Raw genomic sequence first — 26,599 nt, 5'->3', positions numbered from 1 at the left:
AGGTGGGAACTCCCAAATTTGTAGCCAACTGGTGGCCTGGGACTTCCAAATCTGGCATCTGAAGTAAGAGCAGTCTCGTGGAGGACTTTGCCTTTAACCTGTGAAGTTGGTGACAGAAGTCATTTCACCGAGTCATGTGATTTTATAAGAAACTGCCAAACTTTTCCAGAAGTAGCACTGCCATTTTGCATGCCCAACAGCAACATAATGAGGGTACCAGTATCATCCCACAAACACTTGTTCCTGTCATTATTTTTAATTTGAGTTATTCTAGTATGTATGTAGTGATACTCTAGTAAGTATGTAGTTTGCTAATATTTTGCTGAGGATTTTTGCATTATATTCATGAGGGATTGTTATTGGTCTGTAGTTCTGTTTTCATCTAATTTGGTATCAGATTAATGCTGTCCTAATAAAATGATCATCTCTTTTTCTGAAAGAATGTATAGAATTGGTGTTACCCTTGATCAGAATTTGCCAATGAAACCACTTGGAAGGTGTTGTGTTCCCCCTACCCTGTAGGAGTGTGTTTTTGGTATTTAACCTGCTTAGTGTTCTGAACTTCTTGGATCTATCATTTGGTGTCTATCATTAATTTTGGAAAATTCTCAGCCATTATTTCTTCTGCCCATTGTCTTTCTCTTCTAGGATCCTAATTATTCATATGTTAAACTGATATTGTCCCACAGCTCTTATATGTTCTTCTATGGGTTTGTTGTTTCCTTTGGAAAGAGATGTTTCTTTTGAACTAAGTAAATGGTGTATTAGGGGATTTTTTTCAAGTATAAATAATACTATCACAATATTCCTTTTCTTTTATTCCCAGCTTTAGCAAACTTCAAATATGATTCTTTCAGACCTTTGCTTTTTCTCTCAATTCTTGCTTTCTTTCATTTCCATATAAAATCACACTAAGTGCTGAATGAATTTAGGGAATTAGGGGTTTAAGTACTTTCTGGACTTAGTGGTGAGGAGAAGAGTATAAACAGTGCAGTTTATTAATTAGATATACTTGTTTTGCATGTTTAATTCCATTCACTTAGATGCAGGTGTCTTGCTTTATTAGCTTCACTTCCACCCCCAACCTTTCTGTCTCTATCTCCTATTAACTCTCTTAACAGCAAACCTCCAGACAGAATTTCAAGTGCAATTCACCTGATTATTTTCCTTACTTTACAGTTTAAAACAAAAGGGAAAGAATAAAGTGAAAGGGGAAAACTGGTTGGATGCAGTTTAAAGACTAAAGTAGTTGGTAGATTTGAGGAGTTAACACTTAGCCTTTGGCAGGTCCTGTTCCTCATCTATTTGAGGATACTAACCCCTCCCTCCCCGCCCCCCCCCCCATTTAAACTTACAGGGAAAACATATAGAAGATGAAATACATATCTTACGTATTTTCAGGGAAGGAAATAACAGTTATGGCAACTTTTTAAAAACAATATTTCTACTTTAAAGTTTAAGAAAACTACCACCTCAGGATTTTATTTTCAGTTCTGAGGGAATCAAGCTAAATTCCAGCACTAAATATATTTCCTTTGGATAAAAAGACAAATGACTAGTGGTTTTATATTGCTGGGTTTTATTAAGATATTGGCAAAATTTCAACATACTTCTCACCTGAATGAACAGTTTTAATAAATAAAGTATGAAGGATCACTGGTGATTGCAACTGAACTCAAGAGTGAGATGTAGAGCAGGTTCTTAAGTTGATAAATTTACTTGGTAAGAAATGTTTACTTCATTTGCTTCGCTCCATAGAGAATTTCTTTGTAGAGAAATGTCATGAACAAGAGGACAAAGCCTGTCTCTCACCAAAGAGCACCCAGAGTAGGTTACTGATGATACATCTGTGGGTTATCCAATACATCAGAGTTTACTAGAGTAGTTCCTTTTCCAGAACAACTGCTGTGTCAGTCTGGAGCTCCCTATCTTATTTCATATTTCCTAATTAGTACAATAAATAATCTTCAAAACAGAAGATAAAATGCTGCTAGAGGAAGTAATTGTTTTTCAACACAGTACCATTTATCTGGAAAATAGTTGTGTTATAATACTGGTGGTATCTTGTTTTGAAAACATCTAGCTATTCACAGGTCGGAATAGAAGAGTTGGTGGGTATCTATCACCTTTTATGGCCTTGCTTAGGTGAGAATGACCATTGAGTGAACAAATTATGTTTAAACATCAAAATAATTATTTAGATCACTTTCTTACAAAGCCTTGGCCAGCCTCTGATGGGGAAGGAAGTGCTTGAACCACAGCAGTTTTATCTGTAACACTGAACTTTCTGTATCGTTTTCATCTGCCCATTGGATGTTGCACTTCTTACTGGCACAGTGTTCCAAAATGGAATGTGATAATCAGGGAGATGCACCATACCACCATGTGGACGTTGTACCACTATAAATGGTCAGGCTCAATATTGACATTGATGTTGCTGACACTGTCCTTGGAAAAGGTGTTACTTTCAACATCCTCTTAAATAAAACAGTAACAGTAACTTTAATTTTATTAATTGGAGGACAATGGATGGCATTTTTAGGCAAAGTAAAGGTATATACATGTGTATTTCCACCGTCCTCTAGTAGAGACCTAACTGGTACGGAGAGCCCCAGTGTTTGATGTGATAGTGCTGCTTAACATCAGCTCTCTCTCAACAGTACACATCCAGAAAGTGAACAAATTAGGGTGATTCCCTTTGAAACTCACAGTGAATGTACAGGCATTTATAATCACTTTAGTTGGTGACTTGAAGTCTGTTTCCCTAACCAATACTATACTTTCTTGTTTACACTGTTATACTATTTCCTATTCTAACAAAACTTTAGCAGGCAAACAAATTGATGCAGATCATGTTAAATTCAAAAAGGGATACTGCCACTCTTAAAGACTGAGTGTAGAACTTTCACCACCACTAAATTACACAGTGAGTAAAAGTACAAAACACAGAGTTCACAGACTATACCTCAGCATTAACAGTTAATATATATTATATAGATACTTTTATATCTATCTAATATTTTTACAATCACCAGATACACCATCTTAAAATACAAGTTACAGAAATGTGTAAAAACCATTAGTTAGAGGATACTTATTGCTCACATCAGCAAGCAGCAAATAAGGGCACAGGATTTGAACCGAAGGGAACTACTTTCTATCACCAGTGGCATTAAGATATAACACTGCACTCCACAAAGCACTGCTTTTATCTGGTTTATAGAACCAAGAGCAGCATATATCAGACCAATAACCACTACTTTAATATGTATTATAGAATTTTAAAGGACTTACCTTACAAATGGTACCTAACTACTCTATAAATATGCATGTGGACAAATGAAAATTTGCTATTTTTTACAATACTGTTTCATAACTTGATCATACTAGAACTACTTTGCTTTATTTTCTAGAGGGCTACTGGTATGAAAATGGAGTTAACACTGCTTATGTAGTCAAACCTACAAGATCCAGACCCCTGAAGATGTGGTCTGTGCTCATCCCAATTTCATCCAACCATTTTCCCCCACTGAAAAAAACTATCACTTGTACCTTATTTCCTCTCACCAGCTTTATTCTGATCAAAACATTAATTATAGAAAAATCTTAATTTCTTTTTTAACTTAGCTAAATGCTGGACTATAACATACCAATATTCTGCTGCCTCTGTTTTCTTATCTCCTTAGATAATTGGATTCGAAACTGATACTGCACCTGATGGGTTGTTAACAAGATCTAGGCTTGAGAAAATGAAAGATGTGAGTGAGGTGCATGGGGGGGTGGGGGTTAAAAATACCAGGCTGGTGAGATTCTGGTCACAAGCCTCGAGAAAAGAATGACTTCAAACCAAGGGAAAACAAATACTGAAAATGTCTAATTACATTCAATTTTTTAAAATAAAATCTGTAAATTAATGATGTGATCATCACTAAAGTGAAGCCGTTTTTACCCAAAGTATCTGATTTTAAAATCCAGGGATCTGACTCCTCCATTGTGGATCTGGAGAACATAAAGTAATTGCATTATGTACAAACATGGTTAGGCATTGGACGCTTCTCAGCAAGAGTATCCAGTATCTCATAGTACGAGTGATGAGCACTATAGCAGGTACCTCCTGTCCATTGGCTTGTCTGGTCCACAGTTGACTAGGGGAGGGTAACATGTCATGTGGAGACATTCATGATTCTCAGAATCAGGCTGCTTCATTGAATGAATCTGATTATTACTCTATTTGCTGTCTTTAGTTGAAGATGTGCTTCTGACTTGAAACTGCAGAAATGGCAAAAAGCAGACAATTTTAAAATATAAATAAATATTGAAATGAGAGATACACATTCTCTCTGCATGAAGTTGCATGTAGCAGAACTCTGGGGTGTTCTCCATTTCTAACTAAGCAGACCTTGGTCTCGGTAATCTGTACTCCCTTGTCCTTGGCCTCCAGGCTCGCTTAAGCAGTACTTTCAACCTCTCTCACACCAATTCATTCCCTTGGGGGAAACAGTTTTAGAGAAGTTAAAACTCGTTATTTTTTATTCTCCAAAACCACTTATTTTTGTTAATCCTCACCTGAGGATATTTATTGAGTTTTAGAGAGAGTAGAAGGGAGGGGAAGAGAGAGACACACATCGATTGGTTGCCTCCCACACGCCCCCCACCAGGGCAGGGGACCGAGCCTGCAACTGAGGTACATGCCCTTGACTAGAATCAAATCTGGGACCCTTCAGTCTGTAGGCCGACGCTCTAGCCACTGAACCAAACCAGCTAGGGCACCACTTCTTATTTGATAGTGGTATATGGCTTTGCTGTCTTTGACCTTTAAAAAAAGGGGGGGGGGAGGGGTAGAAAAAATAGCAATGCTATTCTATTTTCTTTTCAAATGTACCTGACATCTCCATTAAACCAGTGTTATTCCTGAGATGAAGGTACAATGAAAAACATGTTAGCATCATAGGTTGAAACCAGTTGACAGTGGTTCTCTGACAAATAATAAAAATTCCACCAAAAGCACCATAACAGGTTATGAAACTCCCAAATAGCTACAGCCCTGGGAAATAATTTTAAAAGCTTTATCCTTGGTTACAGAAAAGAAAAAAAAATCAGTAAATCTTTATGCTGCCTCACAAGTCTGAAAATACGACATTTTTACACTAGGCTTCTACTTTCATTGTTACCAATTAAAACCCATATGGCTTATAGTCTTTTACTTACCAAAAAAGTGGGGAAGGGAGGGTTTTCCCTCATAGTCCCGAGTCTTTTGAGGAACAGTCCTCAACTAAATCAATTCTACGTTAAGTTTTCCAAAGATACATTAGGCATATCAGACCAGATTTCAACACTGTATCCTGACAGAAATAAATACCTTGCAAGCTTCCACTAATGGTGTGAAGAGGCAGTGGGGTGGGGTTGTATGTAGATGTGGAGATACATTACAGGGATCAGTTGTATAATTTTGCTAATGAAACTGCCAAAAAACTTCTTTTGATTGAAATCACTATTTTGAGTTTCCTAGAGATCTATTTACATTTAAGAATTGAGCCATTTATGATTTCATAATGAACACATATTTCAGAAATGTCTACCTTGTTTCTACTCTGATGGTGGTTTTATTGGGGGAGAGCTAGCTAGCCTACTCTAAAGACAAAGTATTATATTTTACAGCTCCAGGGAAGATCTGGGTATGGAATATCATTACTCTTTCTGAGCTTCCTCATGTTTTCATTATAATCTTTCCAACTGTCTTGCCTCCATGGCAGAGAACTTCTTAACATCCTATTTCTTTTCCCACGTGAAGTAAGTGAAAATAGGCTTGTGCCTACTTTGTGGGAAGGCTCTTGAGCAGGGAGGAATGAATTAAACTTTGGATTAAACCTGAATCCATGCCACCTCTTTGAGAAGTGATAGCGTAAATGAGATAATCTAGAAACTCTATTTCCCAGGAATTTTAACTGTTCATTTTCCAACCTAGGACAGACAGGGGAGACACTCTCCATTCTGTGTATCTGCTGCCCTGTTGAACCCAAATTAAAGGAAGAGGGAAACTCTCCAGCACCACTCCATTCAGACAATGATGACTGAACTGATTCTTTCTCCATTATTAGCTCATTAATGAGATTTGCTTTCTTTGGTGCACCAGGACCAAACATCTCAACTGGTGGCAAAAACTGAGCACTGTGAGGTTTGCTTGCTTCTACTTGTGTGAGATCTAGGTAGCCTGGGTCTTCCAGCACGTTGATTTGGGACCCTGGGCTCAGGCTAGTTCTGTCAGTGAATGAATCCACACGCCCATCATAACCTAGGTCGGCTGGTGCTGAGCACTGGTGCTGAGGCCAAGGGCGTTTGCACTCTCCATGATTTTCCTTATCATCCCCACCATCTTCTTGCCCTCCTTGAAAGGAGTTCTCTGTCCAGTCTGATTCCTCACTAACATTTTCAGCTTTGTTCATGTCCCTCAGGAAAACCACAATAACTGTGATGTTATCACTTGACCCAGCATCACGAGCTGACGCCACTAATTTGTGGGCAACCATGCTGCTGTCTCCATTATTCTCCTTCAAGTGATCAGATACAACTTTCACTGCCTCATCAGGGTTCACGGTGTCATAGAAGCCATCGCAGGCCAGAATGAGGTAGTCTTCAGTTCCATCCAACACAGTAGAGGCGGAATCTGCATCCCCACAGATATATGGCTTATGTTCAGCATCTCCTGTGGGAATTAGAACATAGGTCAGATTTTGCTTTACCTTGCTTGTAAGAATGTGGATAGCCAATGCTATGACTCATTCTGCAATTGTGATCTGAATTACTGGAAATAATTTATAATCTAGTTTGAGAGAATACTTGAATTCTCTGTTAATCAGATGCTGCTTATGCCTCACTCTCAGTTGTATAATTGCCATTAACTGGGCTTAATTTCTTATCTAGCTTAGACTCTGAATTTTATGTCTTAGCTATGACGTAGGCTTAGCTGAGCATGGCAACAAATGTCACATCTAAATTTGTTGCTGTACTGGAAACTTGAGTCCTGCGTAGGAAAACCTTGTGGATTTAGCAGATCTTTTCTTTTACTGGTGGTTAACTTCGATCAATTGAGATTTGAGAACAGGTCCACACTGAAAAACAAACCAAAGTTCTGATCACTTCTTTTTATTAAACACTTAATTCTTATTATATCCTTATTTAGAAATCAAGTTTCATGCTGTGAACACAAAGGAAGGCTTGAGTTACAAGGGATTTTTAAAAATCAAGTCCAACTCCCACAAGCCAGGAAAAGTCATCCCAAGCCTCAGACAAGTGAACTAGAATGTTAGGCTCAATTCCCAGTCCAATTTGCTTTCTATTTTTTAAATTCTGCTTTGTTTATTACTTCTAGAGCACAGTCAGAATGTGTATGATCATTTTTCTCATCTTCAGGGACTACCGTATTCTTGCTTTTTTCTTCAAATTGTTTCTGATCACCCCCCTTCTGTCTTTATTACTATTACTCATCCTTCACACCTGTGAACAACTGTAAGCACCCCCAAAACCCTATTTGCTCAGCTCATCCACTTACAGAATGACATTTTAGCTGGGCCTTGAAGAAGTTAGTTATCACCAGGCAGAGAAGGGTTCTGGGTTGAGGGAACTGTTAGAGACTAATAGGTAGTTGAATATAGGGTGCTGGGAGTAGAGACAGACTGGAGACCTTGGGGCCACACACCGAGGTAGGTTTCCATCACAGACTATGAAGACAAGCCATCATCTGTAGTGCAGTTTGGAACTTCCAGATCCAGAGCACTTCCAACTCCATTTTTGTTTGTTTGTTTTTTAAATATATTTTATTGATTTTTTTACAGAGAGGAAGGGAGAGGGATAGAGAGTTAGAAACATCGATGAGAGAGAAACATCGATCAGCTGCCTCCTGCACACCCCCTACTGGGGATGTGCCTGCAGCCAAGGTACATGCCCTTGACTGGAATCGAACCCGGGACCCTTCAGTCCGCAGGCCGACACTCTATCCACTAAGCCAAACCGGTTAGGGCTCCATTCATTGTTTACATTCATTGTTTTCCTTAGGGATTTGGAGAGAACTAGCAAAAAGGGTCCTTACCCTATTAGGTAACCAAATAGATTATTACTTACAACTTACAACAAGGGATACTCATTTCTTAACATGAAAAACAAACAAACAGTATTAAGCAGTAATTCTTAGGGTATCATAATGCATCGATAATACTTTTTAAAAATTTATAAAGTGCTTTTATCATTTGTAAAGCAGTGACAGACATAGCTTAGTGGTTTAAGGATGCCAGCATGAGTCACAACTGCCTGGGTCCAAATCCTAGCACTTGTTAAAAACCCTCATCAATTATTAGCCTTTCCATTGCACTAAAACTGGACATTTTGAGAAGTGGAAGATAAAATAAAGATAAATATACTTAAGTGATCTGGCTATATTGTCACTGTTCTGGTATCTGATATAGGTTTCCCCCAATGTTTCACATTCCTTTTTAATCCTCAAGTAGACCCAGAAAGCTGAATAGGAACCCTATGGAGAACTCCGCTAGCACCAACAGTGGGCCACATGCCCCACCCAGCATTTTGAAAGGGATACCCTAAAAAAACAAATACTGAATATATTTACCTGCCTTAGTTTATCTACAAGGTAAACTATCTTTTTCATACAGTAACCAGAACTGTCTTCCTCAAGCATGGTTTTGATTTAGTCAGTTTCACTTCTATACTATGGTGCCTTTTAATTAGCTAGTTTGTAAAAACTAGTTAAAACTTCCAATCATGGGGTTCAGTGTCCTCCACCAATCTACTTCACAAATCTCCCCCTCTGCTACTTCACCTCACTGTATTGTTGTCATTATTTTCTGAATTCCAACTCTAAAAATAAATGTGATCTGAGTCATGCTGTTCCCAAAAATCTTGTTTTAGTGTGTCAAGTAAAAGGCTACTGCAACTGTTAGTTTAGAACAGAACATACAAAGAATTTGCAAAAGAAATGCTGCCAGAATTCTGGCTTTTCACTTGCTCTACTGTTGGATGTCAAATGCATGACATTTCACCCCCAATTTGGTAGGAGGGCATGATTATCCATTTCATGGCAGAAATGGCAACATCTTTTTGTCTTCAGCATCCTCTCTCCATATGCTAGGAAACATCATGCTTCAGTCAACTTTGGATCATACATTTGAAGGGCTTTAAAGCTTTTAATTTTCAAAGCTTTAAGAGTCATTTTTTTCCTAAGTAGAGTTGAACTCTGCTTAGGAATCCTTTTTCTTGTCCCCATTTAACCCTCTATTTTATGCCATGAGCTTTCTAAATCTCTCATTTTCAACTCCCTCTTCCAATTAAACTACTGGATTGGGTAGATGGCCTAATTGCCTACTTCAAGGATAATTTGAGTTTATCAATCCTAAATTTCCTCAATTCCTCTCCACCCATTTCTTCTGGTTTTTTTTTAAATCTAGAGATTCACCCATATCAGCTACCATTTCTCAGAGTAAAAGGTGTCCTTTCCCTTCTCAAAGCTAACCTGTGCTCTTGGACCCTGGCTTCTCTCTCTCCCCTGTTCAATTTCTCTTCTACTTGCTCTCTTCCTTAATTGTATAAACAGGGTCTGATCTAAAATCTCACCTAAAAAAAAAACAAAAACAATGAAAGCAATACTTTCCCAAATCAGCTTTTCCCTCAAGTCACCACACTGTCTCCCTTCACCACCATATTGTCCAAGAAACCAAATCTGCACATGCTGCTTCATGTTACCGCTCATTTTCCCTCACCTGATTGTTTTCTGCTTTGTGTGCCTACTGATCCAACACATTTATCTCAGATGTTACCAATCACAGTAAGCCTTCATTTAATGTCATCTATAGGTTTCTATGACTAAGTGAAATGATAAAAGGAAACCAGTTTTACCTTAGGCCAGTGGTCGGCAAACTCATCAGTCAACAGAGCCAAATATCAACAGTACAATGATTGAAATTTCTTTTGAGAGCCAAATTTTTTAAACTTAAACTATATAGGTAGGTACATTGTCATTAACTTAATTAGGGTACTCTTAAGCTGGCCTTTGCTAAAAACATCCTCAATCTGATTGAGGTACGTTCGCTGAGGTCGACCCCTTCCAACTCTCCCATCCACACTCGTCTTTGTATACTTGTTTCGTCTATCTCCTTTCGTTCATCCTCTCTATATGTCCAAACCATCTCAACATACCTTTCTCAATCCTCGACACTACATCTTCTTTCACTCCACAACGTTCCCTAAAATTAACTTAATAAACTTTACTTTTTACTTAATAAACTTAACCCGCGCGCGATTTGCGGACGTGACTAGCACTAACCACTGCACAATGAGACTGCTGACTGGCTGGCTCACTCAACTAGTGCATGAATCGCGCGCACCTCCCCCGCGCTGTGCCGAGTCTCCCGTTGCCCGACCCACTGACACCCCCCACTACTTCTAACGCCACTTCTTCAAAATAGACTCGCCCAGGCCGAAAACCGACTTCTCAGCATGGGCCACAAAGTTTCAATCGCACTGTACGTGCGCGCCTGCATGTGGTATTTTGTGAAAGAGCCACAGTCAAGGGGCCAAAGAGCCGCATGTGGCTCGCGAGCCGCGGTTTGCCGACCACTGCCTTAGGCTAATTAATATAAAGAAGAGCAAGTTCATACAGCATCTCATTAACGTTATAACAAAATGACAGTAAACAGAACATTATGCAAGGACCTGTTGTAGTCCCTATTTTCAAAATTCCAGGTCTTATTTTTTTAACCCACTTCTCACTTGACCTCTGCAGCACTTGACCCTGTTCACTACTTTCTCCTAGAAACCCTCTTCCCCTAGCGTCTGAGATACCCCACTTCTAAAACTCTCATGCCCTCTTTATTTTCTTCACTCGCTCCTTCACTTAACAATTGCACTAACAGCACAGCTGGTGTGACTCAGTGGTTGAGCATCAGGTCACTGTGTGATTCTTGGTCAGGGAACATGCCCAGGTTGCAGGCTTGATCCCCAGTAGGGGGCATGCAGGAGGCAGCCAATCAATAATTTTCTCATCGATGTTTTTATCTGCCTCTCCCTTCTCTCTGAAATCAATAAAAATATATTTTAAAAAATAATAATTGTACTAACATCTCTGGCCCATGTGGCTTAGTTGTTGGGCATCTTCCTGTGCACCAAAGAGTTGCCAGTTGGAGCACGTGCCTGTGGTATGGCTGGTCCCTGGTTGGGGGTGTGCAGGAGGTAGCGGATTGCTTCACTCTCACATCGATGTTTCTCTTCCCCTCACCCTCTCTCTCTCTCTCTGTCAATTTTAGAATCTCAAATAAAAATAGCACTAACAATCACTGTTTACGACTGTGACATACAGAGCTCTGAGTGTGTGCATGTATTGTGCTATTTAATACAAGAACTTCATAACTTAGGTACTGTTACTGTTCACACTTTACAAAAAAAAAATAGAAACAGAGAAATAAACTTCCCAAGGCCCACAGCTTGTAACGTGGCATATCCAAGATACAAACTCAGAGAGCTGACTTCATTATGGTATTCTACCTTAAGGAATGAGGCTCTCCCTTTCCATACTACAGGTTTTTCTTGGGCAATGTCATCCATACCCATAGTTTCAACTAATATATATGTTACTTCAGAGGTTGCATATATTATTGCCAAAATGGGATGAGTTCCCAAATCTCTATCTCCAATTCAGAGGTACCTAGAATATAAAATATATCCAAAATGAACTCATCATCTGCCCTCCTCCCCACCCACCAAATTGCTGCTGCTTTATTACAAATGCTTTATCTTCTCAGTCACACAAGTCAAACCTGGAAGTTAGCTTTCCTCTTCCCCCACAAACTCATTTCTGTCCCATCAATTTATACCCTCCTCTGTATCCCTTTTTAGCTGCCTCATCTCTGTAAAAATGTTATCAATAGCTTCCTGAATGATCATTCATCTAGGCTTTCTACTCTAGATTGTCTTACAAACCATTACAAACATAACTACAAACCAGATCATATGGGCCCCTCTGCTTATCACCTGTTAAAGCCCAGACTACTTAGTCCCTTCACAACTTAGCACCAGCACTTCCACCTCTGCCCCAGCCTCTGTTCCTAAAACACAACGCTCTTTCAGATGCCCATGTATTTATATCCCCCTGTACCTGGGATTTCCTCCCTGAATACTATCCTCCATGCCCAGCACAAAAGTCACTTCCTCTGAAGTCTGCTTATTCTGTCCTAGACTGTCACTTAGTCAAGGACATTTTTCCCCTGCTTTAGTTTCCCCATGTGTTATATTTTTAGAAACAAGTCAAGTATCTCCCTAGTAAAGCTGGTATTAAAGATACCTCTCAAACACTGACAAAGATGGGAAGATCAAGAGGAAGAGGTCTTTGGTTGGAATTGTCAAAAAATAATTCTATATAGAATGTTTTAGAAATGGGAAGTTTTCCCTATTTGGCCTTATGCCAGAGTTCCTAATAACTCCCTCTGTCATAAGATAAAGCCAACTTTCACTTTTTTAGGAGATATTTGCAGAATTTTTCTTTCTCTCTCAGCCTTCTGCTACCCACATTTGGGCCACTTCACAGCTTGCCAGTACCTTCCCAAAGAGTGGGAGGAACAACTCACATCCGTGGTGAAATTGAATCAGTCCTTTGAGATTTTTGGTAATGATAAGTAAAAGTTGGGGATTAGAGGTAAATTCCATTAATCCATGTTATCCCTATGTCAGATTACCTCATTTCTTTAGGAAGCTGTGACTAAGAACTGCAGTATATATGCACATATGCATATCACCCATATAGGCACTCACATTGATTTATTCTTTAAAAGCAACAACAACAGAAAATAAAGATAAGGCATGAAACCTAAAATAAACTCAGGCGTGAAAGTGAAACAAAGACAGAAAGTAGACTATATCTCAATTCTCTGAACTTATATCTTTGGATTTTGTCCAATCAGTTTAGCTATTTACTCTCTAAGTTTTAGACAGTTTTGTTGACTTCCCCTTCTTTTGAAGAATTTAGATCCCAGGGAGCAAATTCTTTGAAACCCCAGGGTTATCTGGCAAATTATTACACTCCTCATATAGAAAATTATTTTCATCTAAAAAGCACAATGTTTTCCCCATGGATTTGTTCTCTGTTGTTTAGTCATTTAAAAATTCATAATGAATGACATAAAGACATTAGCAAAGTAAAATATGGGGGGAGGTTTCCATTTTCTAGAAAACACTGATTTAAACTAAATATGACCCAAAATGAAATGAGGATCGTGTAGATTTGTGTACCAAAGATTAAAGACTTCCTTTTAAAAAAAATAAGGGAGGATAGAAACTAATAAGTTCTACATTTCTTAATACAGTTCCCTTTTAGTAATGGAATTTAAGCATATAAATGAGTAGGTTAATTAAATAAAATAATTTACAGAGCCACCATCCAACTGCTGTTTTAAATAATAAAAAGTACACTGATAATATAAATTATCATCTCTGGTTCCTTGTTGTATCAGAGTTAACATAAGACAATGAGCCAAAAGAGGACAGTTTAGAGAAACAAAAATTAATTGGTTTTTCCTACCAATAGCTCTGGAGACTGATAGACTTCCATTCACTCGCCAGGCACCAAACCAGACTACACAACCTCCCAGGGCCTCAATTCGCTGCTTTTCATCCTAAACAGCAATGCAATGAAAAGAAGCAAATAATTAGATTCAGGATTTATTCATCTACCTTAACAGTAAACAACAGATATATTCATCAGCTTTCTGGAAAGTTTCTCTTTATTTCTCCATTGGAAGGTGGGCATGAATGCTGAAATAATGGTGATAATTATGTTATTAAGAGAATCTTAATAACCAGAAAATTGCCTTTGTGGAACAGACCATACTTACTTCTCTGTCTGGTTTGTGTGGCTTCATTAGTTCAACAGCTTGGCCCTTTCTCACAAGCATAACCTGGGAATCACCCACCCAGGCTACATGTAGCATGTTGCCTCTGATAAAAGTCACCACTCCTGTGGTCCCACATCTTAAGCTCTGAAAATAGTTTAAATAAAACCAGAGTCAGTAAAAATACATAGATATAAAATTCTAAGAACATATATGCATAACCCATTGATAGACAATAGTATGGGGAAGGCCTGGAGTAGGGTACAGGCTGGGTGGAGGGGGGCAAAAGGGAGGCATCTCCCATAATACTGTCAACAATAAAATTTAAATAAGTAGATATCATTCTCATTGAGAAGCAATTTATAATTAATTCAGACCTTTCAGTTGGAAGCTAGATTATTAATAGCTTGATTTCACAAATAAATAGCAATTTCTATATCTAAATCTGAATTTCTCATTTTGATATGCATGTATGTACTTAAATGTGCACACATATAGATCCATTTATCTGTGATATGCAAGGCAGGGATGATTATTAATTCCATTTTATATACAGGTAAGAAAACAATGACTTGTCCAAGGGCAGGTAACTGATTAGTACACATAAGAGAAATGAAATTCTTTTTCCTGCTAGTCCAGTGCTGAATCCACTATAACAACTCTAAGAGTAAAGACTGCCATATTGTGGGCTCTGTTTTGTTACTGACATACTGTATGTTTAGGGGGAGCGTCCTCACTTTACAGAATAACATGTAAAGCATCTGACTGCTACACAAATGCTCCCATACTCTGGACAGTGAGATAGGAGCCAAGGGATGACATACATTCCCTGGAGTTAGTGCTAAGATGCTTACTAGGATACCTTAAAACAAATAATTTTAGAAGTGAGAACTTTGTAAACTTGTTTTTGGAACATTGCATAAAGAACTAACAGCCTGGAATTTCACTGCAATAGCTCAGTATCACTTTACTTAATGCTCTTGATACTACTATATTAATATGACATCTCCATTTGACATGAGTCACCACCAAATGAGCATGACTTTCTGTTATTAAGAACTTGTCCTAAATTAGAACCAGTGCGTCATGGGTGGTAAAAGGCCCCTTGTAGCCAATGAGAAAAACAACTCATTTTCCCTACATAGGGATAGTTTGTTATAAATCCTCACCCACCAATAAAATGTCTTCCCACACAGACTGTTCAAAAACTCAGCCCCCTGGAACACATGATAAAGACATTGCAGTGCATATGCCCTGGAGAGAACAGGAGGCAGGGCTGCTTCGCAACAGAAATAGCTGCTTTCTTCCCAGCAGTTAGCAGCACATGGAAGCACAAGGAGAAAACTTAACTGTTTGTTGAGACAAACCTAAATTACTCAAGAGAACTATTGGCAGGACTGAGATAAACTAGGGTCACTGGCAACGCAAATAAAATGAACTTGGTCAGGAAAAAAGTCATACTTTTGAGTACACAGAGGAAAAGGGATAGAACAGAGGATGAGAAAGGCAAGTGATTCTCTTAGTTTCACGATGGTGATTACAGATCCTCTCTCAGGGGCCGGGTCTTGTCCTCGGTCAGAATGATGACAAACAGCTGGACAGTGCCAGCACTCAAGAGACTGGGAAGGTCTGAGGTCAACACTGTATCTTGTTTTCTAGCCCACATCTCTCTATGTAGACCTTAGTGGTTGCTGATGGTGGATTTACCTATTAATCTAAATCTGGGGTATAGATGGGAAATATAGACTACTTCTCTTGCCTAATAACAAATAGTTCTGAATTATTTAATTAATTTTAAGCCCCACTACCGCTGTATAGCGTAACTATGAGATCAAAGAAATGGATTAAAATGATTACCCTGTTCTCTCCAACCATTTTGAAGAGTTAATGTTTAGGTCATATGATACTATAATTACATTAAAAATTAAAAATTATTCTTTCTATTGGGCCCCAGTTAGAAATGAATGTAGAATACCATAGTTAATTATGTACCAATACCCAGACTGGTAATTAAATTTTTTACTTTTAGATCTTAATATAGAGCCCCTGTCATTTATTCAGAGTAAAAACCTTATGTCTGATTAACCTCAAGAAATTAGGACATGAGCTCTGACTTTTCCTGTTAAGAGAATCAGTTCAAGGATTATCTAAGGATTCACTGTCTCCAAGCAAATTTTCCCTCAACAGATACGCAGCAAAACACTGCCAACCCATTTAGAACTAAATGCCTGGGAGTAATCCCAGCTTCGATTTCTTTTTTAGACCATTGTTTTAATCTCCATTTCCAGATTTTATCAGCAAAAGTCAGCTTAGAGAGATGGTCCTCATGTGAACCTGACAGGTAATAGTGAATATGAAAGACAAAACTCATCTGCCAGATCCAGCAATGGAGTGCCTTTGTAGAAAATTATAGCTTCGAGTTTCTATACTGTACATCATAGCACCCCACTAAAACTCTTCCAAAGAGAGAATTAGAACTACAACAGAATCCAATACTGTGGGTCAAACACAGTTTGGAAGAGAACTTTAAATAATGCCTGCCCCAAAAGGGAAAACAAATAGCCCTTTAACCACAGATCAGTTGAGCTCAGCCAGTGCAGTCATGACAAGAATTTATGAAAAAGGCATACCTCCCTGGCTGCTTTCTGTACAAACCGTTCATCAGTGACCCGAAAGGCCCGGCACAAGGCTTCAGCAGGATCATGGGGGAACATCTCCTGGTGTACCAAGTTAACATGCAGGTGAATGGAGGCATAAATGGCAGCATCCACTCCTCCGTGGCCATCAAACACTGCAAAGTAAGCTTGTTCTTCCTGGTCCTGTCAATAGAAACACAGAAACAGAGGTCCCTTGCACTGTGGCCCAGATTAATGAGATTAAATTTTTCCCTTTTCTGATATGCCTGATCAACTGCTAAAACACCTGCAATACTAGGGCATATGTGTTTACACCAGAATGCTGGAACACATCATGCCCAATTAGCTCAGGCTGAAGTGCCCTCTCTCTGTGAAAGTTGTCTTGCACCATGGAAACCACCCACATGTATTTGCTTCAAAATTGCTACTACAATTTTGAGGGGAGAGGAAGGAAAAAGAAGGTATGAGGGATTGAACAAAAACTGTTCTGCATTGAGTGATGTTTCCAAAAAGAAAAGCATTTTAATCATAAAATTAGAAACTACAAACAATAGGAAATAATTGGCCTTCCAGCACAAGTCCAATTATGTTAGGTTGTTTAAAATACATAGAGATAATGAAAGCATACACATACTTTTAAACTATAATATCGCCCTCATAAATCATTCATAGTCACATTGAATCCTCACCATAAATAACACAGTCTAAACTGGTTGGCAAAACTTGAACCACACAGATGTCCAAATGCACTGTAACACTTCCTTGTCCCCTATTGGAGGATTCAGCTTCCCATTTCCTTGCCACCCCGCCCCCCCCCCCCCCCCCAACAACTGCCAGAGGAAGGGCTTCCAAACCTGTGCTTTGTCCTGCCAAAGGAAGCCTAATCACAAGATTACATTAAAACCATTAAGTAATTTGCTTCTTCAACTCAAGTATTTAAATCTCAGATCTAGCTTGCTTAGGAGATAAATAACTCACTGAACTCTGAGTCCTGGACTCTCTTTAGACAACAGTATTTAATGATTTTCATTTGTAAGGTTTTGACATTCCTTGAGCTCTAGAAGCTTGAATGAGTCTAGGTCCTGTCATTCAAATGTCATTCAAACAAATATCCAAAGTAAACCATATAATTATTTTGTGCTTGTTTTCCTATCTATTAGGTAGGGGTGAGTTGCTATCTCATGGGGATTTGGAAGGACTACTAAAACAACAGGTATATTTGTACTTTGGAAAAGTTCTTTTAAAGAGTATACTACATTTATATAAGTACCACATGTAAATGTCCAGAAAGTAATGATTACACCCAAATATTATTAAGTCTGTACTTACTACAGACATTACAACTAGTTAATTTAGCAGTCTAATGAACACCACCTGCAAGGTTAACTGACTAAATCAATCTATCTAGAACAGTGGTGGCGAACCTTTTGAGCTCGGCGTGTCAGCATTTTGAAAAACCCTAACTTAACTCTGGTGCCGTGTCACATATAGAAATTTCTTGATATTTGCAACCATAGTAAAACAAAGATGTATATTTTTTATATTTATTTGATATATTTAAATGCCATTTAACAAAGAAAAATCAACCAAAAAAATGAGTTCGCATGTCATAAGTTCGCCATCACTGATCTAGAAAAACAGTCCTGTACTGAAGAGTAGTACTCATTTTTATACAACTCAATTGGCAGGATAAGGGTAAAATAGAAAAACAGCATATATAAGCAGTTTTTAAATGATGGGGAATGAGCTGCTGTGGGATTATCATAGAGAGAGGGGGCAATAATTCCTTTATTGGGACTTGAGACTGCAACTAAACAATGTGAGATCTGTGGAGAGATTCTTAGTATAGCATCAGAAGAAACGGAAGAAGTCTAATGGATTTCTTAAATAATTAGTATAGCTTCTTAAATTTTAAAAAATACTGATGTTTTCTCTATTATAAAGATGGTGTACATTTTTTTGGCCTGATAAAGAAGTGTAAAGAAGTAAGTATCTATAATCCCACCATCCACAGGTAACCAGTCTTTTACATACATACATATATACATTTTTCAATAAAATTAGGATCATACTATACATTGAATTTTATATCCTGCATTTCCCCCATGTCATTAAGTATTCTCAAAGACATAACTTTAAATGTATGTGTACAATACATTTTATGAACATATCATAGTTATTCCCTATATGCAATAATTTAGATCATTTCCATTTCTTATTGACAATGTTTTATAAAAGAGTTATGTCAAACAAAACATCCTTTGGGTTATATTTGCATGGACATGGTAACATTTGGAAACAAAGATATCACCTCATCTATCTTGTAATATAAGCACCAGTTACTAAACCACTATCACTGCTTATCAGACCTTGACATTCGGCTTAAATTTAAATTTAACTGCTAAATAAAGGAAGTATTGTGCTTTGTAGAAATGACTACATTGTAATTTCTAAGGTATGGACTTAAGTGAAGGAAAGAGGTAAGTGACAGGCAAAGAAAACAAACCTACCTCTGTTTGCATTAACATAATAGACTTAATAGAAAGAGAAGAGGAATATGACAAGAACATGGTTATTAAGTTGACAAGGCTCATATCCAATTTGTCAGTCACAGATTCAGGAAATGTAATTCCAGCTACTTTCCTATCAGAAACCAAGATTTAAAAAAGGAAACCACATGAAATCAGAAAACTGTCTCAGTCTCAAATTCATTCTTTTATGTTTGTGTTTTGTGTTGTGCTTCAGCAACATAATGTGGGAACTTAATAAATACCACTTGATTATACTATCAAAATAGTTTCCTTAAAAAACACACAGCTTTATAGTGATATAACAGTTTTCTTTTTTACTTGTATGTCTATAGAATAGCTCTGGAAAGTTACACAAGAAACTGGTAATTCCCTTGCCTTCATGGAAGGGAACTGAGTGTTTGAGAGACAAAAATAAGAGAGATTTTATTTTTCTACTCTAAACCATGTGAATGCATTACCTATTCAAAATAAATTCCTTTTCTATTGTCTAATGCAAGCAAATGTGTGCCACTTTGCCTTGAATCCTATTCAGACATATCAGATACTATTAGAAGTACAGGGTAGGACAAAAGTAGGTTTACAGTTGTTTATATGGAAAATAATACAGTAATTAATAATACAAGAATAAACTCCCACCCAACCGGTTGAGCATAGACCTATGAACCAAGAGGTCACCGGTTCAATTCCTGGTCAGGGCACATGCCCAGGTTGCAGGCTCTATCCCTAGTAGGTGGCATGCAAGTGGCAGCTGATCAATGATTCTCTCTCATCATTGATGTTTCTGTCTCCCTTTCCCTTCCTCTCTGAAATCAATTTTTAAAAATATATTTTTTTAAAAAAAGAAACTCCTGTACTCACAACTGTAAACCCACTTTTTAAAATTAATTGCTGTTTATTGATTGATTTTAGAGAGAGGGGAAAGGAAAGGGATAGAAAGAAACACCAATGAGAGAGAAACTTCAATTGGCTGCGTACTGCATGCCCCCTACTAGGGATTGAGCTAGCAACCTGGGCATATGGGCTGACTAGGAATCGAACCAGTAACCTCTTGGTTCATGGGTCAATGCTAAACCACTGAGCCACACCAGCCAGGCTATACACCTACTTTTGACCCACCCTGTATAAGGAGTTCTGTTAGAAAACCATGACTGTGTTTTTTTAAATCTCATTGACCTCAGAAGTGCCCTTTACCTCTAGGTTGAAGAGCATATTAAAGTCAGGAATGCAGACATGTTTGTCCTCCATTTTCCTGCGCATGTTTTTGATGGCATGGATTGATGTCTCATAATAAAGCTGGGGTCTCCTGCGGAGAGGGAAGTCTTTCACCCAGCTGCAGCAAATCTCATGTAGTTTGCTGAAGACAGAACGGGCCAATTTCACTGTCTCAATCTCTGTGAAAGAAACACAGAAACCCCCAATGAAGAGCCTTGTAAAGCTGCTTTTCACTTGCCTGATTGGTAAAGACAGAAGTAGGTCACACCGGTTAAGCTCCTCCTTAATAAAAGAAATTCCTTCTTCTCAAGAGAAACGAAGTATTGCTTCTGAAAAGAGAAAATGACAACCTATCTATTAGAAAATCATCTAGCAGCTGCCACTAGGATGATCCTGTTTCATGAGGAGAAACCTCTGTTCAGGGCTGGGTCTTCGCCATGGCTGGGTTTTGTCTAGCCCACAAAGTGCTCTGGCCACTGCTATCTAGTTCAGGGCAGTTTCCTGCTCAGTTGGCTGCCATGGTTATCATCTGGAAGGCCAAGACCCCTATGCTTAGATGAGTGAAATACGAACAGTGGCTATCCAACTGATTAGAACATGAAAGGCCTCTGAGCAACATTATTTATTTATAAACTACAGGGACCAGAAGAGTTTACCTTATCATTTGTCTTTGTCTCCCCTTCGTAGCCTCTTTTCCTCTTTCCCGTTCCCCGTTTTCTCTTCTGTAACTGATTATAACTCAGAAATAAATTATTTTTGTTGATTTGTTTTGTTTTGTTAATCCTTATCCAAGGATATTTTCCCCCCATTGCTTTATTTAGAGAGAGTGGAAGGGAGGAGGAGGAGGAGGAGAGAGAGAGAGAAACATTGATGTGAAAGGGGCACATCAATTGACTGGGTCCCACATGCGCCCTGACTGGCAGCTGGGAATGGAGCCTACTCCCTTGACCAGAATTGAATCAGAGACCTTCAGTCCTCAGGCCGACACTAACCACTAGCCAAACTGGCTAGGGCTGTTGATGTCTTCTGTTATTTATTTAAAGCTTTAGGCAGTAGCTTAAATAGTTTAGCCAATAGGTTAACAAAGTTTTTTTATTTCTCTAAGGAAAAAATACTTACATTGTATGTGTGTAACCCTGGATAGAAAAAAAAAAAAAGATAACAATCAAAGGATTCTCTACTCCCAGACCATTGAGTCTACTACTCAACTTATTAGCTGGTTTCTGAGACTGACTTGCATCCCTCAGTTTATGGACAGATATGAAAGAAAGCCTTTTAAGCAACACTGAATAGTATTGACCCTATTGTCTCACATCACCTCCATGCAAGTTGTCCTCTCCTCAAGCTGCAGTTATTGAAATAACCAAGGGGAGATTAGGTTTTCTCAGGACAGTATTTTAGAGGTGGTTCTTACATCCCAGGTAAAAAAAAAAAAATAGAATTCTCAAATTTTTGTTTTACTTTACTAAGTCACATATAGCTTGACAGCCTGAGAAAATGTGTGCCAGATGGGAAATGGCTGTGCATGCCTCTTGCCATCTACAACACAAGTCCCAAAGAGAGACTGTGTGTTCTTAGAACGGCCTGGGAACTTAGTCTCATTTTATATTCCTTGCCCAGACATTGCCTAAATCTGTGACTACAGTTACTTGTTTTCTTATTCAAATTTCTTTTTAAAATGACTGTTCAGAAATTGACTTCAAGATTTTCTGTTGTTTTTCTCATTAACATAATCCAGGGTGGTAAACTATGTTTTGTGATTTTGTCCCCTTGACATTTTTATATAACTGAAAATCAAGGGTACATTTGAAAGAACAAGTAAAACCTGAGAAGGTGTATATAAGAGGGAAACTGAGGCCAAAAGAACACACAACATTTTGATGGTTTTAAGCAACTCCAATCTTTTTTTTAAGCACCAGCTGCCAGACACTGTCTCTTTCAGCCAGCAGTTGCCTATTTGTATCACTCCAAATATGTGTTTGGATATGCATTTGACTCAGTCACAACAGAGGATTGCAAAATGATAAATGAATTCAGAAACAAATAACTGATAATAATATAAACCATTACATCATTCTTTGGTTTATATATTACTCTTATTTTATAGACCTGGACTGTTCAATAAAATACCTTTCTAGCTGCAGTGTGGCTACTTAAAATTTAAAATTCAGTATTTTGGTCATATTAGCTGTATTTCAAGTACTCAATAACTGCATACACTCAGTAGCTACTGCACTGGACAACACAGGTAGAGATTATTCTGTGTTTTTTTTCTTTTGACCTATTAATATATAAATTATGCTAACAGACTTCCCAATATTTTTGTTTTGTTCACTGCTATTTTGCCAGCAAAATGCTAAGTATATGGTAGGCTCTCAATAAAATACTCATCAAAATAATTAGCTGTTGTACTCAATGTTACCAATATTTTACTTAATATATTTAACATTGATTATTAAGATTGATCTCATTTCTTTTTTAAATCTTGTCCTAGACAGCTTGTCTAAGTTTTGGTATCAGTGTTATGCTGTGCAAATTTTCCTTTTTATGAAATCAAATAATTCTTTTTCAAGAGCATTGGAATTATGTGTCTTTGATCGTTTGAAATTGTTCACCTGGAGAATCACTTACTCTTTGTCCTTTGGGGAAGATAGCTAGCTTCTTGACAATCTTCTCCATCTCTTTCTTCTTATGAAAAGTTTGTTAATTTGTATTTTTCCAGAAAATATCCAGATTTTCAAATGCATTCACAGAGTATTTTAATAATTCTTTTAATTTCTTTTGTATTAATGATAATTCTCCCCTTTTTGTTTTTAATGTTTACATTGGGATATTTCAAATGGATTTTAGGTTGTCTGGACAGGCATTACATCTGCTAAATAAATTTGCACCAACAGATATGCAGGGTTGTTTAACAAACATTGTTAGGGATGATATAAACATGAAAAGAACTTTTTTTTTAACCTGTTTTTGGAAACAACTAAAAAAAGAGACAAAAGGCATTTCAATGACAGCAGGCCTTATTCAATACGCTCATTTCCCACTCTGATATATGGAGAAACACAATTTGCCCTGTAGGTATTCTCCTCAGTGCAGTTCACATTGAGTGATTTGGGTTAAATAGATTAAGGGCTTGCAAACAGTCCCGAATTACAATAGATCATGCTGAATCACAGCAGTGGCATGGAGAATACATTACTGGGTAATCTCTTGGAAAAATATACAATCAAAACGACCAGTAATATCCACCAAAAGAAAAAATGCCTTCATTTCACTTTTGCTATCCTATGGGAGAGGGAGGGTGTCAGAAAATTCTTACAAAGTAGGCATGTAGGGCAGTATTTCAATCTTGCTACTTTAAGTATTCTCCTTCTGTGGGGAGCGGTATAGAACATTAGTATATAAATAATTGCTGCCTGAAATGAAAAAATAATTTAAAAGGGTGAGAAAATTGTTCAAAGCAGTAGTCCACCCCCTAACAGCTGTAAATTACTCATCAGTCTTAATGTCACTGAACTGAGCTGGAGCTGAGTCAGCCATAAGCCTGGCTGCAGTGAAGCAGAATTTAATCTCCCTTATCTTTTCATTACAGGGCTTTTACTTTATGCATCAGTACCAGAAGGAAGACCAATGCATTGTAGCAGGAATTCCATCCAACTTGATTCTGGAATAATTTGGTTCCAAGTGAACCAATTACTCTCAGTAAAAACAAGCAGAGGAATTACTTCCTTGCCAATTTTCTGTCAAAATGATCTAGAGAGAGAAAGGAAGAACAGGAATGTTTACTGTTATATCTGCCTCAGATTCTCTGGAACCTAGCTACTCTGATTCATTAATATATGCTTTGCTCCTTATGCACCATGTTGAAAGGCAAATGCTTGAAATAGAACAAACAGAATGAAATGTTTAAATTCCTTAACAATTTGTAGTAATTCCCTAATTTTTATAAAAATCGGTATTTCTTTAGAGCTTATCTAATATGTATAAGTCTAATACATTAATAAATATACCTTCTTTAATAAATAAAACCTCATAATTTGCCTGGATAAAAGAAGTAAAATGATCCATGCTTCCACTATACAATTAACCAGTGGGTAAACATAATTAAAGTTAGTATTTGGCAGACATTTTCTGTGGATCACTACACATGAGAATATTTTAATATTTTCAAACAAATAATGTAGAATGGTACTCACCCACAGTTCCTTCTGTGCCATCCGTTTCCTTTGGGATGTAATGTGCAGAAAGATCACTCTGAAGGACTTCATCTGATGTGGCTCTGGCTAAAGCAGCAGCCAAAAAGGAAGGGCAATTACTGAAAGAAAAATAAAAGGCTATTTCACTAAGAATTAGGAAACAATAAATTCAGCATGATTAATAATTAGTTATTAATATATTTTCTCAAAACAAAATTATATCATTAAACAATACCCAACACATTTATTGAGTGCATATTATGTGCTAGGCATTCTGCCTAGGCACTGGGTGTGTATACTGGTGAATAACATAGAAATAGCCCTGACCTAGTGGAGGGCATAAAATCTAGTTACGGAGATGTGATAAGTAAACAAATCTATACTAATAATAGAGGAATATGCAAATTGTCCAGGACGCCATCACAGTAACATTAACGACCGAATAGCAGGCTGGCAGGCTGCGTGGGGCGACAAGACCAGCAGGGGGGTTAATGAGGGACGACCAAACAACTGAATAGCAGGCTGCGTGGGGCGACCAGACCAGCAGAGGGGAGCAGTAAGGGGCAACCAGGCCAGCAGGGCGGAGGGGCAGTTAGGGGTGACCAGGCCGGCAGGGGGGACAGTTGGGGGTGACCAGGCTGGCAGGGGGGCATTTAGGGGCAATCAGGCCAGCAGGCAGGTGAGCAGTTAGGAGCCAGCAGTCCAGGATTGTGAGAGGGATGTCGACTGCTGGTTTAGGCCCAATCCCGAGACCATCCGCTTCCTGTGGGATGTAATGTGCAGAAAGATCACTCTGAAAGACTTCATCTGATGTGGCTCTGGCTAAAGCAGCAGCCAAAAAGGAAGGGCAATTTCTGAAAGAAAAATAAAAGGCTATTTCACTAAGAATTAGGAAACAGGGGATTGGGCCTAAACCGGCAGTTGGACATTCCTCTAGGGGTCCTGGATTGTAGAGGGTGCAGGCTGGGCTGAGGGGGACCCCGCCCCCTCTCCCCCGTGCACAAATTTCATGCGCCAGGCCTCTAGTAGGATATAATTTAAAATTGGAACAACTTTTATAAAGGAAACAAATGGGGTACAGTGAAAGAAAATAAAAGAGGGGATAACTCCTTAGAATGGTTAGGAATGCCGTGCCTTGAAGGATGAGAAAGCCTCAGTAATGTAGGGGTGGGAATTTTGGAGAGGATATTCCAGGCAGAGAAAATAACATGTGTACAAACCCTTTCTGAGAGTTTGGTATGTTTGAGGAACTGAATGAGGCCCAAAGAAGATGAAGTATAGTGCATAAGGGGAAAAATGACAGGGAATATTGTCAGAGGAACAGGCATCTTTGAACCATGGTAAGAATTTGGATTTTCCCTGACCGGTTTGGCTCAGTGGATACAGCGTCTGCCTGCGGACTGGGGGGGTCCCAGGTTTGATTCCAGTCAAGGGCATGTACCTTGGTTGTGGGCACATCCCCAGTGGGGAGTGTGCAGGAGGCAGCTGATCGATGTTTCTAGCTCTCTATCCCTCTCCCTTTCTCTCTGTAAAAAATCAATAATATATATTTTTTTAAAAAGAATTTGGATTTTACTCAAAATGTAGTGGGAAGTCACTGAATATTGTGAGCAAGAGAATGCCATTAAAACATTACTTAAAATATTATTAAAATAATACTAAAAATATTGCTTTGCTGTGTCAAAGGAAATTGGAAGCGAGCAAAAATGAGTGAGAGTAACCAATGAGGATACAGTTGTAATCCCAGGCCAACGCTCTAACCACTGGCAACCGGCTAGGATGAACCCGCAACCTTTTGGTGTATGGGACGCCGCTCCAACCAACTGAGCCATCAGGCTACAGCTGAATATTGAATTTAATAACATATAATCACTGACTGGGTACCAAGACAACTCAATGGGGGAAACAAGTCTTTTCAACAAATGGTGCTGGGACAATTGGATATCCATACAAAATAATCACGTTAGACTCTCTCCTTACACCATACACACGACTTTAGTCAAAATGGATCATAGACCTAAATGTAAGAGCTAACACTATAAAAATCTTAAAAGAAAACATAGCAGTAAAACCTCATGACTTGAATTAGGCAATGGTTTTCCTAAATATGAAACCAAAAACACAAGCAACAAAATAAG

The 26,599-nt window shown here is 38.3% G+C and overlaps 2 protein-coding genes across 3 annotated transcripts in view; one reads left to right on the top strand and one right to left on the bottom strand.

The window, feature by feature from the left end:
• Positions 1 to 3,768, top strand: part of TRIM37 (tripartite motif containing 37) — an 88,122-nt gene extending 84,354 nt beyond the window's left edge. For both annotated transcript variants that reach the window (XM_014461694.2, XM_023759615.1), the window contains exon 25: positions 3,687 to 3,768. In XM_014461694.2, the coding sequence (XP_014317180.1) occupies positions 3,687 to 3,690 (4 nt within the window). In that variant the 3' untranslated portion in view covers positions 3,691 to 3,768. The remainder of the gene's footprint in view (positions 1 to 3,686) is intronic.
• On the bottom strand, positions 1,563 to 24,552 carry PPM1E (protein phosphatase, Mg2+/Mn2+ dependent 1E). The gene is made up of 7 exons (XM_023759618.1): positions 24,462 to 24,552; positions 20,245 to 20,444; positions 16,517 to 16,705; positions 13,890 to 14,033; positions 13,577 to 13,670; positions 5,962 to 6,703; positions 1,563 to 4,269 (listed from the first exon to the last, which is right to left on the bottom strand). The coding sequence occupies exons 2-7, from the start codon at positions 20,308 to 20,310 to the stop codon at positions 4,203 to 4,205; spliced, it is 1,302 nt and encodes a 433-aa protein (XP_023615386.1). The 5' UTR covers positions 20,311 to 20,444; positions 24,462 to 24,552; the 3' UTR covers positions 1,563 to 4,202.
• Positions 24,553 to 26,599: the final 2,047 nt, after the last annotated feature.

Source organism: Myotis lucifugus, unplaced genomic scaffold (genome assembly GCF_000147115.1).
Source record: "Myotis lucifugus unplaced genomic scaffold, Myoluc2.0 scaffold_158, whole genome shotgun sequence".
Taxonomy (NCBI): domain Eukaryota; kingdom Metazoa; phylum Chordata; class Mammalia; order Chiroptera; family Vespertilionidae; genus Myotis; species Myotis lucifugus.
The sequence above is the reverse complement of the archived record's forward strand: the minus strand, read 5'-3'. Positions and strand labels throughout refer to the sequence as shown.

Coding starts and splice junctions, on each gene's coding strand:
- PPM1E (XM_023759618.1), bottom strand. CDS start 20,310: ATGCGCAGGAAAATGGAGGACAAACATGTCTGCATTCCTGACTTTAAT. Junction 13,671..13,889: donor CACACAAACCAGACAGAGAA/GTAAGTATGGTC, acceptor ATTGCTGTTTAG/GATGAAAAGCAGCGAATTGA. Junction 4,270..5,961: donor GTCTCCCCTGTCTGTCCTAG/GTTGGAAAATGA, acceptor CCATTTCTGCAG/TTTCAAGTCAGAAGCACATC.